Source organism: Condylura cristata, unplaced genomic scaffold (assembly GCF_000260355.1).
Source record: "Condylura cristata isolate star-nosed mole 26May11 unplaced genomic scaffold, ConCri1.0 scaffold00053, whole genome shotgun sequence".
NCBI classification, from domain to species: domain Eukaryota; kingdom Metazoa; phylum Chordata; class Mammalia; order Eulipotyphla; family Talpidae; genus Condylura; species Condylura cristata.
Window position 1 is genome coordinate 945333 of NW_004567154.1, and position 19318 is coordinate 964650.

The following is a 19318-nucleotide window of genomic DNA, read 5'->3' on the forward strand; positions in this document are numbered from 1 at the left end:
CACAGTAGGGAGGAGAAGAGGTAGATTGACAAAGTACATGGGTGGGTCAGGAGAGGTCTGCCATACCATATGGGTCAGCTCCCAGGCCCGAGATCGAACTTGTGCTACAGTGGCTTTGGAGAGCTTCATAATGTGGTGCTTTAACCCATTGTGCCACAAGGAGAGCACCCAACATTATTCTTAATGGGGCAAAATAGAAAGTCTTTAAGATCTTGAACAAGAAAAGGATGCTTAGTCTCACCACTGCTTTTCAATGTAATACTAGAAGTCTTAGTTCAAACAATTAAGAGAAAGACATAAAAGGAGTTCAAATAGGGAAAGAAGTAAAATTATCATTATTTACAGATAATATGATAATATATACATATTAAAGAACTAATTAAAATAAACCAGTTTAGTAAAGTAGCAGTTACAAAATCAACACACAAAACCTCAGAATGATTGCAAACAATCATTCTTAAGAGGAAGAAATTAAGGAAAACATCCCATTTATAATTATATATAAAAAAGTACATTCCTCAGAATAAACCTAACAAAGAGAGTGAAAGACCTACACAAAGAAAATTACAAAACATTGTTAAAAGAACTAGAAGAAGACAAAGAAATGGAAAGCCATCCCCTGCTCATGGATTGTAAGAATTAACATTATCAAAGTTACTTTTATTTTCTGATTTCTTTTTGTGTTCTCTACATTTCTTTTATAACTGAGTGTCAATTCTATTGCTATATTCATTTTTATGTATTTCAGTTTTGAGAAACCTTGTTATGTAAATAAATAATAATGGGAAAAAATTAACATTATCAAAATGGACATCTTACTAAAAGCAATTCACTGATTCAAAGTCATTTCAATAAGTATCTCAAGGACATTCTTCAAAATAAGGAGACAACTTACTAAATGGGAGAAAATTTTTGTATACCATCCAGCTTATAAGGGACTAATATCAAAGATTTACAAAACGCGTATATAGGGGCTCTCCCTGGTGGTGCAACAGGTTAAAGTACAGCATTATGAAGTAATGTATAGCCTCTGCAGCACAAGTTTAATCCCGGCCAGGGAGGTGACCCACATGGCGCAGCAGACCTCTCCTGTCTTGCCTGCTGCTCCCCTCAGCAGTGTATTTCAGCAGATACCTGTTCTGATCCCCACTCTGTCTCTGGTGAATGCTTTCACCCCCACACCTCTGGCCTGTACCCAGTTCTTGTATGCATAAATAAATAAATCTTTAGAAAAATGCTTATACAACTCAACAAAAACAATGCAAACCTCGTCAAAAAATGAGCACAAGAGCTAAAATGGCATTCTTCCAAAGAAGAAATGCAAATGGCCAACAGGTATATGAAAAAATGTTCAATGTCACTTATATGAGGAAAATGCAAACCAAAACCACAATGGAATATTACCTCACACCACTGACAATGACTCATGTTAAAAAAAAAGAATGTGGTAACAACAAATGCTGGCAAGGATGTGGAGAAAAGGAACCATCTTTTACACTGCTGGTGTAAGTATAAACTGTTCCAATTACTATGGATAGCTGTGCAGAGGACCAAAAATGGATCTACCATATGACCCAGCAATTCTGCCCCTAGGAATCTACCCCAAGGTCCCTAAAGCACTGGTTCAAAAGGAAACCTGCACTCCTATGCTATGGTGTTTGCAACATTACTTACAATAATAAGATATGGAAACAACATAATACCAGATGAATGGGTCAAGAAGATAAGAAGATGTGGTATATATACGTAATGGAATATTACACAATGATCAAAAAAAACTCATACAATTTGCTGTAACATGGATACAGCTGGAAGGATTACGCTAAGTGAAGTAACTCAGAAGATGAAAGAAAAACAATGGATGATTTCCCTTACAGGTAGAATATAAGGCAACTTGACACAGGCACGGTTAGAAGAAAAGTTACAGGCAGCCATATATCTGAGGCATACAGCAGGGGAGGGAGAGAAGGGTCAGAACAGGAGGTAAGAGCACAAGGGACTAGGATAACCATTCACGGTTGCTATGGTGGTGCAAGAATTATGAGGATTACTGCTGAAGGGAGAAATCAAAGAAATCAAATATTGTACAAAAATGAGCAATGATGTAAGAAGTAACAATGATAAGAGGAAGCTCATATCATGCACACTGATTGAAAAACTCAATATACCAGAGGTTTCAATTCTCTTGCAGTTGTAGGAAACAGTTTGGTAGTTCCTTAAAAAGTTAAACAAGGCCCTCCCTTGTGGCACAGCGGGTTAAAGCACAGCACTGAGAAGCTTAAGCCGCTTCCGCATGAGTTCGATTCCCACCTGCCCGGGAGGTGACCACATGGCTGGTGGACCTCTCCTGACCCGCCCGCTGCTCCCCTCACCAATGTACTTATTGATCTGCCTGTTCTGCTCCCTGTTCTGTCTCTGGTGAATCCTCTCACCCTCCGCATCTCTGGCCTGTACCCCAGTTCTATATGAATAAGTAAATAAATCTTAAAAAAAAAAGTTAAACAAGGAATTACCATATGACTCAGCAATTCTATTGCTAAATGTATGCCTAACAGAACTGAAAATATATATCTATATAGAAAAATGCACAAAAATAGATATAGCAGCATTATTCACAATAATTAAAAGGTGGAAACAACCCTAATGCTCAAAAGCAAATGATAGCTAAACAAACAATACATAAATGCAATGGAATACTATTTGGCCGTAAAAAGGAATACAATGTTAATACATGCTACTACAGTTTAGATGAACTTTACAAACATGCTAAGTGCAAGTAGCCAGACACAAAAGGTCATGTATTATATGATTATTTTATATAATAAATCCTTAACAGGCAAATCTATAGAGCCAGAAAGCAGGTTAGTGGTCACCAGAGTTTGGGGTTAGCAGACAGAGGGAACAAATGGGAAGTCTTTTTGGTATGATAAAAATATATTGTAAATACAGAGCTGGTGACTGTACAACATTGTGAATGCACTAAATGCCACTGAATTATACAATTTAAAATGGCTAAATATATTTGTGAATTTCATTTTTTCTCATATTTATTAATTTGTTGGTTATTAACAATTAATTTAGAGGTACATTTTTCACCTCAACAAGAAATAAAGATATCAATTCTCCTCTAATTAATCTATAGATTTTAACACAATCCCAATTAGAATTCCAGAAGAAGTTTTTGTGGATTTAGACAAATCGATTCTATAATTTACATGGAAAGGCAAACTTGAAGAAGTCACAGCAAATCAATAGAATTTGAGAGGAAAAATCATTTTTCTACAACTAGATTTTAAGAGTTATTATAAAGTTATAGTAATCAAAACAATGAAGTACTGGAAAATGGAAGGAGAAATAGATCAATGGAAAGGAATAATATAATGCAGAAACAGACCCACACACATATGGTCACTGGATTTTTGACAAATAAGCAAATCCAAGTCAACCAGGGAAAAAAAGTGATTTCAACCAGTGGTGTTGGTATAACTGAACTATCCACCCATATGTCCAAAATAGAAAAAATAAAAAGGTGATCTTCAACCTAAACATACATTATCAGTACTAATGAGTATGTGGACCAACTGATCAATTTACCAATTTGCTGGTGGGAATGTAAAATGATACCACCATTTTAGGAAACAATTTGGCAGTTTCTTATATAGTTAAAACATCTACTATTGTACAGGAATCCCATTCGTAGTTATTTAGAGAAATGAAAACCCATGTTCACACAAAAAGGCTGCACGTGAATGTTCATAATCTCTATATTCATAATCCACAAAAACTGTAAACAATCCAAATGTCCCCCATTGGACAAGTGAATAAAGGAACTGTGGTACAGACATATAATAGAATATTACTCAGGAATAAAAAGGAAGTTTGATATAGCACAACATGCATGAATCTTAAAAGCATTTTTTATATTATATTAATCCTGTTCATATGACTTTCTGGCAAAGGAAAAGCCACAGTGATGGAGAAAGATCAGTGGCTGCAAAAGGTAGGGGTTAAGGTAAGGCGTGACTACTAAGGAATAGCATAAAGGATTCTGGGGGATAGCTGAACTGTTCTATATCCTCACTGTGGTGCTGGCAGTAGTTACAAGAATCTAAACATGTATACTAACGAAGCCAATTATACATCATTTTAATGGAAACAAAAAAATTTTAAAAACTATCAAAAGCAAAGACAGACTGAAAATAAATGAGTAGAGCTTTTACTCAAGATACTGTACAAAGAATGTCAAGGGATAAAGTAAAATCCAAAATAAAGAAAAATAACAAAAACACACATTAGAGATTTTACTGATTTAGACACACTATTGCTATGTGCCAAGATTAAGTACAGCTAATCCAAGAAGGAAAAGTCAATTCAAAATAATTCTATTAATAAATTAACAGAGGAAAACCATGTGTTTTTTATCAAAGGTGACAAAAGTCATTTGATGAAACCTAATTCTACTACTGATTTTAGGACAAACAACCCTCTCATACTAAAGACAGAAACCCCCCCTGAACTTTATGAGAATATTCTATCAGCGATCTATAGACAGCCTTGTGTACTGAGTGGAGAAACACTGGCAGCATACCTTTAGAATCAGGAACATCATCAGAATGATTCCTATCACCATTACTTACTATGCAACACTGCAATAATACTAGATGAACCTAGAGTAATGAACACTGAAAGAAATGGAGTATTATGGTAAATTTTGTCCTTTCAAAATGTGCATGTTAAATTCCTAACCCCAGTACCTATCAATACGACTATATTTAGAGATACGACTTTTTTAAAGAGGCAATTAATTAAAGTGCAGTCCCTAGGGTGGACCCTAATACAACCTGATATCCTTTTAAGAAGAAGAAATTAGGACATCGAGGGCCACAAGTGCACAGAGATGATCATGTGAATGGTCTCCCTGGTGGTGCAAGGGACTAAGTCTCAGCACTATCGCACTATCAGGCTGTCAGCAGCCACTGTACCATGAGTCAATTCCCAGCCAGGGAGCTGACACACATGGTGCAGCAGATGTCTCCTGGGTCACCTACTGCTACCTTCAGCAGTGTGCTTCAGTAGATCCACCTGTTCTGCTCCTCAATCAGTCTCTGGTGAATCCTCTCATCCCCTGCACCTCTGGCCTGCACCCCAGTTCTTGTATGCATATATAAATAAAATAAATAAATGTTTTATAAAAGAGAGATGATGATGTGAAGAGGCACTAAGAGGGTGGTCATCTGTAAGCCAAAAAGAGGTCTCAGGAGAAACCAGTGCTGTTAGCACTTTGATCTTGGATTTCCAGTCTCCAGAACGACGAGAATATAAATTTCTGTTAAGTCATGTAGCTTAAGGTAACTTGTTAAGGCAGTTAAGAAAGGGAATAGCTAATTAAGAGCAATTAACTGAAAAAAACAAACTAATAAGAATATAATAAGGCACTCTACTATAGAACACATGTAAAAATAAACTATTTTTCTGCATACTAGCAATGATGACACTTTCAAATAGGACCCAAACTATAAAATTAAACAGCTAGAAAAAAACTAAGAAATAAACTGAAGAAGATAAATACAAGACAACATGACTTGTTTTTACTGCTCATACCCAAAAGGTAAACAGCAGAATGATGTCAATGACATATGGAAGTTGCACTGATTCAAAAGTGATGTTCTCTGGCATGCTGCTTTTAACCAATCACTGGTGTATTTTCTCAAAATTAGAAAGTCTTAAAAATATAAAAGACCTACCAGACAAAAGCTAAAAACACTGCAATATTGCTTCCTATTAAAGGAGGAGTAAATGATAACTGTTTTCCATAAAATTAAGCTCTGATGGAAGAGGAGGGTGGCTGAGAGGGCAGATGAAGAAGTCATGAAGATACTTCATCGTAGTTTTAAGAAACTGCTAAAGAATAGGCATCAATTTTAGGCAAATACCCTTAAGAACCTACATCTGGAGGGAGAATGTTGGAGGCCAGGGTTTAAGATCACAAAGGATTGGCCCTCCCTGGTGGCGCAGCGGGTTAAAGCACAGCACTGAGAATCTGAAGCCACTTCCGCATGAGTTCGATTCCCGCATGAGTTCGATTCCCGCCTGCCGCCTGCCCCGGAGGAGACCACATGGCGAGCCAGACCTCTCCTGACCCGCCCGCTGCTCCCCTCAGCAGTGTACTTCGTCAATCTGCCTGTTCTGCTCCCCACTCTGTCTCTGGTGAAGCCTCTCACCGTCCCTGAGCCTCTGGCCTGTACCCCAGTTCTGTATGAATAAATAAATAAATCTTTAAAAAAAAAAAAAAAGATCACAAAGGATTGCTGATTCTGATGACAATGGGCTCTAAGTGGAGAAAGATTATAATTAAAATGTCATTAATTGAGTGTTCTGACTTCAAAACTTTACAGGGTGGAAAAGCCTCTGATGAAAGATGACAGACTCTGTATACTAATCTACAAATGATATGTAATTCTAATAAACTACCCTAATAGGATTTTCCATAGAATTTGACACGCTGATTCTAAAATCCATCTGAATAGAAAAAGGTGAATACTAGTCTAGAAATTCTGAACAAGTAAGAACAAACAGGTTCAGTATCTTGTTGCTAAACTGCCTTTCCAGTTTTGCTAAGGAAAGCAAGGAGGGAGGACAAAGCAGAGACTGAATGAATTGTTTGTTCTGATGGGACTAGTTAGATCAAGTTGGGCCAAATGTCTTGGCTGTAGGTGGATGAGACTACTAAAGGTAGTCAGGTTACCAGGAGAACTTGGCATGATCCTAAAACCAATCACAGCTTAGCACAGAAATGATAGGCTTGCTCAGAATCTGTTTGTAAAAGGTCCACAGGAATCGACAAATTTATTTTATGGAACAGAATAATATTAGGAATATTATGTGCTGGCAATGTTCTAGGAGTTTTATGTATTTAATCTTCACAATAAGCTATCAAGTAGGTACTAAAAATATTAAACCTATAAGAAACTGCCATGACAGAAAAAACTGAAATCTACATGCTAAAAGACATCATAAAATTAAAACATAACAGATTAAAAGAAAGCATTTTTTACAGTTCTAGAATATATAAAAAACACTCCAATATATTTAGAATAAATAACTCCTATAAATCAATAAGAAAAACAAACATCCCAATAGAAAAAATATGTGAAAGCTGGAATAGATAATTGATGGAAAATAAAAGAGCCAATATATAAAACAAACAGAGATCCATTTTTGTCACTGGATTAGCAAAAGTCAAAAAAGCTATTAAGATTCATTGCTGGTAAGGTTGTGAGAAATAGATATTTCTCATACACTGCTCATACACTGTCCCTTTTGAAGGGGAATTAGACACTAATAGAGTTAATAAATTATCATTTATTTTGTATATACCCTTCAACCCAGCAGGCCCAGCTACCCTAGAGAAATGTTAACTGGCATTTCTTACAAAAGGTAATTTGTAAGAATTTATATTACAGCATTATTAATAACACTAAATTATCAGATATCACCTAAATCTAAGTCAGGAGGGGGTGGTTAAATGTATGATGGTACATACATAGAATATCATGCAGCAGGTAGATCCCAATAATTAATGTACTGATATTGAAAGATATTCTCACTCCAAGTTGTAGAACCATACACAGTGAACAAAATCACACCTCTATCTATGCCTACATATGAGTGTAAATACAAGAAAATGAAAGGTACACAGCAAACTAATAATAAAGGTTACTTTTATGTAATCTTACTTAGAGTGAAGAGTGTTAGTCAAAAGGAATTTTTACTCTCTGTAAAGTTCTAATTTTAATTAATAACATTAATAAAAAATATTAAAAGAACATGGTCATAAAGAGTAGCTGAGAATAAGCTCTCTCCTAGATATAGTAAATAGGGGATAAACTACAGCAAACTCCAGACAAAACTGAGACCATAAGAGCAGGATTGATGACCCAGAGGAAACAGGAGGAAAATAAATACAACGGAAGAAGCAATAGGAAGATTTCCATGGGACCCGACCACCCTCCTCCACCTACAAACCTGGAACACCTTCACCAAGGAAAGAAAAGGAGGAGAGAAATAAAAAAAAAAAACAAAAAAAAACTGAAAGCAACTGGGAAAGCTGAAACACCTGAAAACCCCAGAAGGAAAATAAAAGTCAGTGGGTTGATTTGTGTGAAGGGGAGTGGGACTGCTGCAGATCTACGGGGGTGAGACTGGTGGGAAGGATAAGACAGCCTTCTCACCACAATTGGGGTTAGGACAGGGGTCCAGCAGGGCCTGGGATCACCGGGCCCCCTGACACAGCTGGAAGCAGGACAGCAACGCTCCATCTTGAGCAGTGGTTCTCTGATAGGGAAGCCAGGCAGGTAGCGGCAGCCAGCAAACAACACTGGGTATCAGCCCTAGACAGGGCCCCCCTCTCCTACTGAAATACCCCAGTCTCTGCCTAGGTGCCTAGCACTTTTATTCTGGGTTTTTATTCTGCACTTTCTACTCCCCTGGACATTACTAGCCAAGAGAGGCACAACAGCCTGTGCCCAGCTTCTGCCATTAGCCATTCATCCCTGAAAACAGCAGGGAGTGACCAAAAGCGCTGAAATTGGTGGGGGCTTCCTATGAAAGGGGAAATCTGCTCCCTCCCCAGGACAGTACCAACCAGTCCAGAAGGGCAATACAGCCAGGCTGAGCTTAGCTCCTGCCAGTAACTGAAATTGGCAGGGTGTGGCCAAAGGGGAAAATCTGCGATTTTTTGATTTTTTTTTGTTTTTCTTCTTCTTCCCCCTCACCTTCCCAGGACATTACCAACCAGCCCAGAGGGATAAGAGAGCATGAGCTCAGCTCCTGCCATTAGCTAAAAAGGGCACTGCGTGATCAAAGGTCTTGAAACAGGTGGGGAAGGAGAAATCTATGCTTTTTCTTCTTCTTCTTTTTTTTGCTTTCCAGGACTGTGACCCCAGACAAGAGGAACATGACAGCCTGCTCTCAGCTCCCACCATTAGGTGAAAATTTGTGTTTTTTGTGTGTGCCTCCCAGCTAGCCAGCCACCAGAGGTGGTACAGCGAGTGGCCAAAGGCCCAGAAAAGGGCAGGGCTGTGCCTGAAAGGCAAAATCTGTGGGTTTTTTTTTTGCTTTCCAGGACATCACCAGCCAGCTGGGAAGGGCATGACAAACTGTGCTCACCTCCCAGCCAATAACAGGAAGGACAGCAGGGTGTGGGTGCAACTCACTGGAGCAGACAGGGGTCCCCTGTAGTAATGGGCAGTACACAGTACCTGGTCATAAACAGAAGTTGGACAGTGGAAGAGCCACCACAACTAATGCAAAGTACACATCTGATTCAGAAACCAGGACAGGGGTGGGACCACTGCCAGTGGAAGCACAAAGTCCCCAACAAAATCAGGCAACAGAGGGGCTGCCAACAAGAAAGGGACCACTGCCACCAACAAGAACATCCTTGGCCAACCCAGAAGGAGCACCCCCCAAAAATGCCAGCCAATACTAGCAACTCAGTATCTCAACACATAGAAAGCATTAGGAAACAAACGACAGGGAGAAGAAAAAATCCAAACAACCAAACAATTCCATAGGGGGAAAAACTTCACCACAGAAAAGATCAGTCACCAGAAACCAACAAAGATTTAGAGGAAATGATTAACCTGTCAGAAAGAGAATTCAGAAGCATCATGATAAACAACAAAAAAGAATATGAAAAGGAAAAAAAAATGTTATGAGACAAATAATGAACTGAAGAATGAAAATGAAATCTTAAAAAAGGAAACAGAAGGAATTCAGGAGATTAAAAGAGCACTGGAGGAGATAAAGAATTCTGAAAAAAGCAATGGAAACAGAATAGATGAAGTGGAAGAACGAATCAGCACCCTCCAAGACACAGAAATAAAGAGAAACAAATTAGAAAAAGAGAAGTAAAAAGGAAAAGGAATGAAGAAACACTCTGAGAGCTATCTGACACCATGAAGAAAGGAAATATCAGAATTATAGGTCTACCAGAAGGTGAGGAAAAATGCAAAGGAATTGAGAAAATATTCACAGAGATAATTGAAGAGAGTTTCCTGATACGAAGGAGATGAAAACAGACATACAAGAAGTTGAGAAGAACACCAAAGTACCATGATGAAAGGAGAAATACAGCAAGACACATAATGGTAAAGCTAACAAGAGTCCAAGACAGGAAAAAATAGTGAGAATGACAAGAGGAAAGAAACAAGTAACTTGTAAAGGAAAACCAATCCTGTTGATGTCAGACTTCTCTGAAGAAACACTAAGGGCAAGAAGAGAGATGGAAGGACATACTCAACATTAACTCCAAGACATCAAATGCCTACTGAGAATACTTTATCCTGCAAAGCTCTCCTTCCTATATGAAGGAAGAATAAGGACATTCCCAGACAAACAGAAACTCCACAATTTCGTCAAGACTAAACCCCTACTCCAAAAAATACAACAAGAAGCCCTTAAACCAAAACCAACAGAGGGACAAGTATGAACAAGGAATAAAAACACAGAAAGAAAAACAAAATGGCAAATGTAAGTGCCCATATATCAATATTAACTCTACATGTAAATGGTTTAAACTCAGCAATAAAGAGACACAGAGTGGCAGGCTGGATTAAAAAACAGAACCCAAACTTCTGCTGTCTCCAGGAAACACATCTAACTGCAAAAGATAAAAACAGATTGAAAGTAAAAGGATGGAAAACAATCCTACCAGCAAATGGACCAAAAAAGAAGGCAGGGATAGATATTCATACATCAGATAAGACAGACTTCAAACTAAAAAAGGTTAAAAGGGATACCGATGATCAACGCATTATGATTACAGGGACAATAAAGCAAGAAGACATGTCACTTATCAACATGCACCAAATGAAGGAGCAGGAAAATTTATAAGGAAAGTGTTGTCATCTATGAAAATGTACATTGGAGAAAACGCATACATAGTAAGAGACTTCAAAATGCCACTCTCAACAGTGGACAGATCAACCAGACAAAAAATAATAAAGGATACTAAGGCTCTAAACAGGGACCTTAAGTTCTGGGCCTAACAGACATCTATAGAACATACATCCAAAAAAAATCAGAGAATACATTTTTCTCAAATCCACACGGATCATTCTCAAAGATTGACCACATACTGGGACAAAAGTCAAATATCAATAGATACACTAAGATCGAAATCATACCAACTATCTTCTCTGACCATGAAGGAATCAACCTAGAAATTAACCATGTGAAGAAGGCAAGAAACCCTCCTACTTTGTGAAGATTGAAACCCACACTACTAGAGGACTATTGGCTCAATAAGGAGATCAAGGAATAAACTGAAAACTACCTTGAGAAGAATGACAATGAGGACACAACTCTACAAAACATATGCGACAAATTAAAAGCAGTTGTAAGAGGACAATATATAGCAATACAAACACACATAAAGAAACAAGAAACAACTCAAAGAAATAACCTAATCTCCCACCTTAAAGGACTGGAAAAAGAATTGCAAGGTAACCTAAAAACCTGAAGAAGACAGGAAATAATAAAAGTGAAAGCAGAAATAAATGAAAACAATCCAACAAATCAATGAAACCAAAAGTTGGTTCTTTGAAAAAGTAAACAAGATTGACAAACCCCTAGAAAAGCTCACAAAGAAAAAACAGGAGAAAGCACAGATAAACAGGATCATAAATGAAAGAGGTGAAATGAACAGCTGTGGGCAAACAAGTTCAACAATCTAGAAGAGATAGACAAATTCCTACAACTCTACAATCATCCAAAGCTAGATTAAAGAAGAAATAGAACAACTTAACAGGCCAATTACAAGAAGTGAAATTGAAGCAGTAATCAAAACCCTCCCCAAGAATAAAAAACCCAGGACCAGCTGGATCTACAAATTAATTTCACCAAACATTCAGGAACAAACTAGTGCCTATCCTACAAAAACTCATTCAAAAAATCGAGAAAGAAGGAAAAATACCAAATACTTTCTACGAAGCCAAGAATAATTCACCACGTGGGTTTTATACCAGGGGCACAAGAATGGTTCAACATCTGAAAATCAATAATCTGTAACATCAACTGACAAAAAAATTAAAAATCATATAACTATATCAATAGATGCAGAGAAGGCATTTGACAAAGTTCAACATTCATTTTGTTTAAGGCCCTTGAAATCATTGGAATAGAAGGAACATACCTCAATATGATAAAAGCCATATATGACAAACCCACAGCCAATATTATCCTCAATGGAGAAAAGCTGAAAGCATTTCCTTTGAGATCAGGAACACGACAAGGATGTCCACTGTCACTACTGCTCTTCAACATAACATTAGAAGTCTCAGCCAGAGCAGTAAGACAGGAAAAAGACATACAAGGAATCCAAATAGGGAAAGAATAAGTAAAACTACCTTTATTTGCACATGATAAAAACCCTAAGAACTTTATAGAAAAACTAATCAAAACAATTAACCAGTTTAGCAAGGTTGCAGGTTATAAAATCAACACACAAAAGTCCGTAGCCTTCCAATATGGAAACAACCACTCAGAAGAAGCAGTACTCAAAAAAAACTATCCCCTTTACAATAGAAACAAACAAAAAATCAAGTACTTGGGAATAAACCTAACAAAAGAGGTGAAGGACCTACATAAAGAAAACTATAAAACCCTGATAAAAGACATACAAGAAGATACAAGGAAATGGAAAGACATCCCCTGCTCATGGATCAGAAGAATTAATATCATTAAAATGGCCTTCCTACCAAAAGTGATATACAGATTTAATGCTATTCCAATAAAAATCTCAATGACATTCTTCAAAGAAATAGAACAAATAGTGATGAGATTTATATGGAACCACAAAAAAACCTCGAATAGCCAAAACTCTCCTGACCAAAATAAAAGAGACTGGAGGAATCACAATCCCAGACTTCAAGCTATACTAAAAAGCCATAATAATCAAAACTGCATGGTACTGGAACAAGAACAGATATACAGACCAATGGATTCAAACAGAAATCCCAGATATAAATCCACAGGTATATGAACAGCTAATTTTTGACAAAGGAGCAAAGAATATGCAACGGAACAAAGAAAGTTTGTTCAGCAAATGGTGCTGAACATGATATGGGCAAAAAAATGAAGCTACACTACTACTTTGCACCATGCACAATAACTTAAAATGGATTCAAGAACTAGATGTAAGATCCAAAACCATAAAATATCTAAAAGAAAAGGTGGGCAAAACTCTGCATGATAAACACCTTCATAGCTTTAAAGATACATCACCCAAAGCAAGGGTAGTGAAGGAAAGGATAAACAACTGGGACTACATCAAATTAAAGAGCTCTGGACAGCAAGAGAGACACTACACAAAACAAAGAGATACCCCAGTGACTGGGAGAAAATTTTTCGCACAATACTTATGATTAAGGACTGATCACAAAGGTACACGAAGAGCTGATGAAACTCAACAAAAATAAAGTGAATAACCCATCAATAAATGGGCAGAAGCGATTCAAAGACACTTCTCCAAAGAAGAAATGCAGACGGCCAGCAGACATATGAAAAAATGTTCAACATCACTTATTAAACTGGTAAGAGCAGATACTACACTTAATCTTAGCCAAAAGGCCAAGAAGCGATAAACATCACTTATAATAAGGAGAATGCAAACTAAAACTATAATCGGATACTGTCTCACACCAGTGAGAATGGCACATATTAAAGCAACTAGCAACAACAGATGTTGGTGAGGATATGGAAAAAAAGGAACTCTCCAACAAGCTGGTAGGAATGCAAACTGATACAACCACTATGGAAAGCTGTTTGGAGGTTTCTCAAAGGGCTAAAAATAGAGCTTACATATATGACCCAGCAATGCCACTCCTAGGTATATATCCAAAGGACACAAAAACATCGATTCAAAAGGACACCTGCACCCCCATGTTTATTGCTGCTCTATTTACAATAGGGAAGATGTGGAATCAACCCAATGCCCAAAAATAGATGACTGGATTAAGAAGATGTGGTACATATACACAATGGAATATTACTCAGCGATCAAAAAGGACAAACTCGTGCCTTTTGCAGCAACATGGATGGACCTGGAAGGGATCAAGCTTAGTGAAATAACTCAGAAAGAGAAAGAAAAATACCAGATGGTTTCACTCATAGCAGAAGCATAAGGGATCAGGGAAGAAAAAAAAAGAGACTAACAAATGTAATAGAGTAAAAATGAAAACAATGAACAACTATAAACCATAGACATTTTATGGGGGCTAGAGAGGAAAGGATCAGAACTGGGGTGGGAAGAGTGCACTGGACTGTGGTGATGGCATACAGGTAAATTGGTGATGGGAGGCTCACGCAGATTACAACTGAGCTGGGAAAATGCACAAAATGAAGAATGAAGTAAAAATAATTAAAAGAATAAAATATGTATATATATTAAAACAAACCCACATTAAAGTTAGCTGTACTATACAAAAAAATGTGTTATACACTGCAACAGTCAATAACTTGTAGCTTTTAAAAAAGAAGTCATGTCTTAAAATAAAAAGCCAAGGAGGTCTCCCATGAACAAGACTTTGCCAGGTGCTGTGCAAAAGCATCATATTTAATTATATCAAGCTGTTCAATATCTCCACTTTACACATTAAGAAAACATGGCTCAGAGAAACTAAGTATTAGGCTTAAGGCCAGGATGCTTTGGATAGGGATTGGGGGGAGGGGGAGCTCTTCTGGCCTGGTCCCAAGTGATCAGCTGCTCTTACTATACTCTGCATCCTTGAAGCATGCTCCCAAGCTGTCCTGTTCATCCAGACTGGCGTTTTCCTCCTCTTCCTCACTCTCAGTTTTCCAGTATGCTGGCCGCTTGATAGGCCGCTTTCCCGGGGTACGCTGGGAAGCAGGGCTGCTAGAAACTGTGCCCACACCACTGCTGGAACTCCCACTACTCCGGTCCTGGCCCCCTGTCCACCAGGCCTGCAGACTGGAGGTAGCTGGTGAAGATGATGAGGATTGCAGGTTGGCCATACACAGCATGCCTTGGATAGCCTCCTGAGTGCTAGGAGAGGCAGGGGCCTCACTGCAAGTGACAGAGAAGAAATGTTGAGGAAGTTTCTCTAGTGGTCAGAGAAAACTGGTCATTGGAATAGTAAGGGAAGAAGAACAATTGTGGGGATCACTGTGGAAGAAGAGAGAAGCATCCCAAGTTCTCTCAAATTAAAAAGTATCATGATAATATTAGTTTGTTTTTATTGAAAAGTCAGTCCCTTCTTGCCCCAAGACTCTCTATAGATAGCAGGCAAGATGGCACAAAGATGGGCACATCTCTCTACCTTTTTAAGCCAAGCTTCACGCTTTCATTTTTTAACAGAATCCAGAAAAGGCCTATATTCTTCTATGCCTCTTCTAGTCCCTCTTTAAACTTTCAAAGAACCCAAAACCAATTCCCCTTGAAATCTATGCAGTCTCTCTTTGTCAGATCTTAAGTTTCTCAGGACAGATTTTATGCTACTTGATTCCTTCAGCCTGAATGGCCTGGCTAATTCTTCGCCCCTTTAAATGAAATGACAACTATCAGCTGATTGACTGACTTAGCCCTTTGGGCAAGAGTGTGGAGGGTGGGTAGGGTGGGGTGGTACTGTCTGATAACCTGGAAAGAATAGATAAAAGCTAGTACTTACGTGAGGGCAGCATAGTCAGGTCCCCCCACCTGCCTGCTGGCCTTCAGCAGATCAAGAATTCCACCAGCTCCACTCCCATTCCCAAGCTTGCCTTCAACCCCTTCTACCATGTCCTCATCTGTTGTATAGTCCTCCTGTTGGGGGAAAAAGGATTTCATCTCAAGTGCCAAGGATTGGTCTGGTAAGGGCCCAATACAGGACTGACAGTTTCATTCCTGACACTGCTGTAGCTAAACACCAGGTATAAAACAAGTATTAAACAGAATATTCATTTTTTTCCCCGCAGTCACTACAGCATCTTTGTGAGGTAGATATTATAACTTCCATTTTACAGATAAGGAAATGAAAGTTTAGAGAAGTTAAATAATTTTTGTAAGGTCCCAATTAGATATTCCAATCTGGATACTCTTTCTGCTATATCAAACTGTGTTTTATTCTACTCTGTATACAAAGATTTTTTAAATATTTCATTTGGGCATCCCTAGTGGCTCAGATGTTAAAGTCTCAGCACTATCAAACTCTCACCAACCACTGTGACAAAAGTTCAGTCCCCGGCAAGGCTGCTTAACCCACATGGTGCAGCAGACCTTTCCTGTCTCACCTGCTTCTTCCCTCAGCACTGTATTTCAGTAGATCCTCCTGTCCTGATCCCCACTCTGTCTCTGATGAATCTTCTCACCCCCTGCACCTCTGGCCTGTACCCCAGTTCTTGTATGCATAAATAAATAAAATGAATCATTAAAAATTAAAACACACATTTCATTTAAAATATAACGGTGCATTTTGTATGCTCAGAAGCACCCGGAAGATCATCTTTCACTTATATTTTAGGAATTAACTACATAGGATGTCTTCCCTCCCCCCGCCCCAACTAGAATGACAATCTATCATCTGTCTCTGAAGACAGAATGGACAGAAGACTAACATAGGGCAAGTTCCTACCTCAATATCAAACTCAACTTCTCCTGGTTCACGAATCCGGTTGGGGTCAGAACAAGGCTTCGCACGTGGCAACTTTCTGGGAAATTCTAGAAAACAATGGAATTCACTTACCATGCGCCAAACACCCAGGGGAAAAAGAAAATAAGACTATAATTTTCCTAAAGTAATGATTACAGGCAACTAACTCAGGGAGGTTAAGAATTAAGATATAAATATACCTCTAGAGCAAAGGAAGATAGAGGCTGAAAGAGCTGGTATACTAGAATGTCAACAAGCTCAAGTCTAAGATCTTGAATCTACTAAGGGGCTCAAAACCAAATGTGAAATGGGAAGGTCAGGAAAGACAAAGAACAAGTACATACTTGGTCTGATTATCAGGGTTGCCTTCTCCTTTCCCAATCTCTCGTCAATCTGTAGTTCATCATCTGAATCCAAATCAAAATCATTCCCCATCACCTGTTCTGCCACCAGCCTAGCCTTATCTGCCTTTTTTGCGATCTTGGCTCGCCGAGACTTTGCTAAGTTTTTCATCCTCTTGGTACTAGAAAGAGAATGAGAACATAAAAAACTAAAAGTCACATGCAATATTGTTAAGATGGCAATTCTCCTTAACTGCTCCACAGATTCAAGGCAATCTCTACCAAATCCAGCTAGCTTTTTTTGTAGACATTGGTAAGATGATATTAAAATATATGTGGACACACAAAGGACTGGACATACTCAAAACACATTTTGAAAAAGAACAAAGTTGGAGCACTTATACCATTCAATTTCAAAATTCACTACAAAGCTACAGTAATCAGGGGAGTGTGATATTGGCAAAAGGGTGAAGAAATATATAAATGGAACAGAATGGAGAGCTTAGAGCTAAGCTCCTCAATTCATGGCCAACTGAATTCTGACAAAGGTGCCAAGGCAATTCAATGGGGAAAAGAATGATCTTTTCAACAAATAGTGCTGAGGTAACTGGATATCACATGCAAAGAAATGAATATAGATTCTTCTCTCACATCTTACATGAAAATTAACTCAAAATGGAGCATTGACCTAAAATATAAAAGTTAGAACTATAAAACCTCTAGAAGAAAATACATACTTTTCCTGTGACATGATACTAGGTAAAATTGAAGAGTTTTGTAATTCAAAAGACACCAAGCAGAAAATGAAATGAGAAGCCATGGACTGGGAAGAAATATTTACAAATCCTTTATCTGATAAAGAAATCATATCCAGAATTTTAAAAGAACCCTTTGAATCAGTAATAAAACAACTTAATTACAAAATGAGCAAAAGATCTAAATAGACATTTCCCTAAAGATGATAAACAAGTAACCAGTGATTATACAAAAAGATGCTCACTGTCATCAAGGAAATACAAATCAAAACCACAAACAATGAGATACTACTTTACAGATATCAGAATGTCTATAATTAAAAAAAAATAGACAATACTAAGTGTGTTAGCCACTACCCAGAGAAATTCATCATTGGTGGTGAAAATAAAAACAGTAGACACTTTGGAATAAAATTTGGCAACTTCTTAAAAAGTTGTACATAGTTATGATATGAACCAAAATTTTACTCCTAAGCGAGAAACTAAAACATATTTGCATAAAAACTTATATGAAAGTGCTTATAACACTATTATTCATAATAACCAAAAAATAGTCAATTGAAATGAACATCAACTAATAAATGAATAAACAAATGTAGTAAATCCATACAATGCAGTACTATTCAGTAATTAAAAAAATTAATGATACATACTACTACATCATGGTTGAATCTCAAAAACATGCTAAGTAAAAGAAACCTGCTACAAAAGACCACATATTATATAATTCCATTTATATGAAATGCCTAGAAATAGCAAATCTAGAGAGATAGAAGTAAATGAGTAGTCATCTGGGAAGAGAAGTTTTCTAAAACTGGATCGTAGTGACGGCTGCACATTTTTTTTTAAAATATAATAATTTATTTTTACATCATTTTGTACTTATTTTTTTCACCTCAGTTGTAATCCCCGTGGGGCTGCACATTCTTTAAATTCATTGAAAGTCATTTAATTGTAAATGTGCAACAGGTGAACTGTATGGTATGTAAATTAAAATATATCTCTCAAAAATATGTAAAGGAAGTAGAAAAAACCTCAAAAGTATAAATAATTCTGTCTCACATGATAAGCAACATTAACAAGTACAAATTGCTTGTCGGTAAAAAGAAAAAGAAACAAGTTCTGGGTACACTTGATAAATTCAGCAGTCATTTGGTGAACTGGCTTTGAGTGAGTTGGATATCAATAAATTGACCTGTTTTCTGTAGTTGGAAGGATTAAAGTAGCTAATGCAGAGGCTGACAAGACTAGTGTCCAAGGGCAGCCAATCTTATAATTAACTTCTCTGAGCCTCAGTTTTCACATTAAGAGGAGGGTAAAAAACACTTACCTTTAAGGTTGTTTGCTATAAGAACTAAATAAAATAATGTATGTAAGCAGCTAATATAAACTCTGACATAGCAGGTACTAAATAAAAGTATTTGTGTATTTTTAAATATTTATATATGTATAACTTTTAAAAAGATATTTATACGCTGATCTTTTAGTAACTTCTAATTATGAAAAATGTGTAGCATACATGAAAATGTAAGTATAATGAAATCTCATGTACTTATCACCCAGATAATTTTCA

The 19318-nt window shown here is 37.4% G+C and overlaps 1 protein-coding gene across 2 annotated transcripts in view; it reads right to left on the reverse strand.

The window, feature by feature from the left end:
• Window positions 1-19318, reverse strand: part of PHF8 (PHD finger protein 8) — a 172502-nt gene that overhangs the window by 32627 nt on the left and 120557 nt on the right. For both annotated transcript variants that reach the window (XM_012734313.1, XM_004695007.2), the window contains 4 exons: window positions 16994-17172; window positions 16632-16717; window positions 15690-15823; window positions 14775-15088 (listed from right to left, as the gene is read on the reverse strand). In XM_012734313.1, the coding sequence (XP_012589767.1) occupies window positions 14775-15088; window positions 15690-15823; window positions 16632-16717; window positions 16994-17172 (713 nt within the window). The remainder of the gene's footprint in view (window positions 1-14774; window positions 15089-15689; window positions 15824-16631; window positions 16718-16993; window positions 17173-19318) is intronic.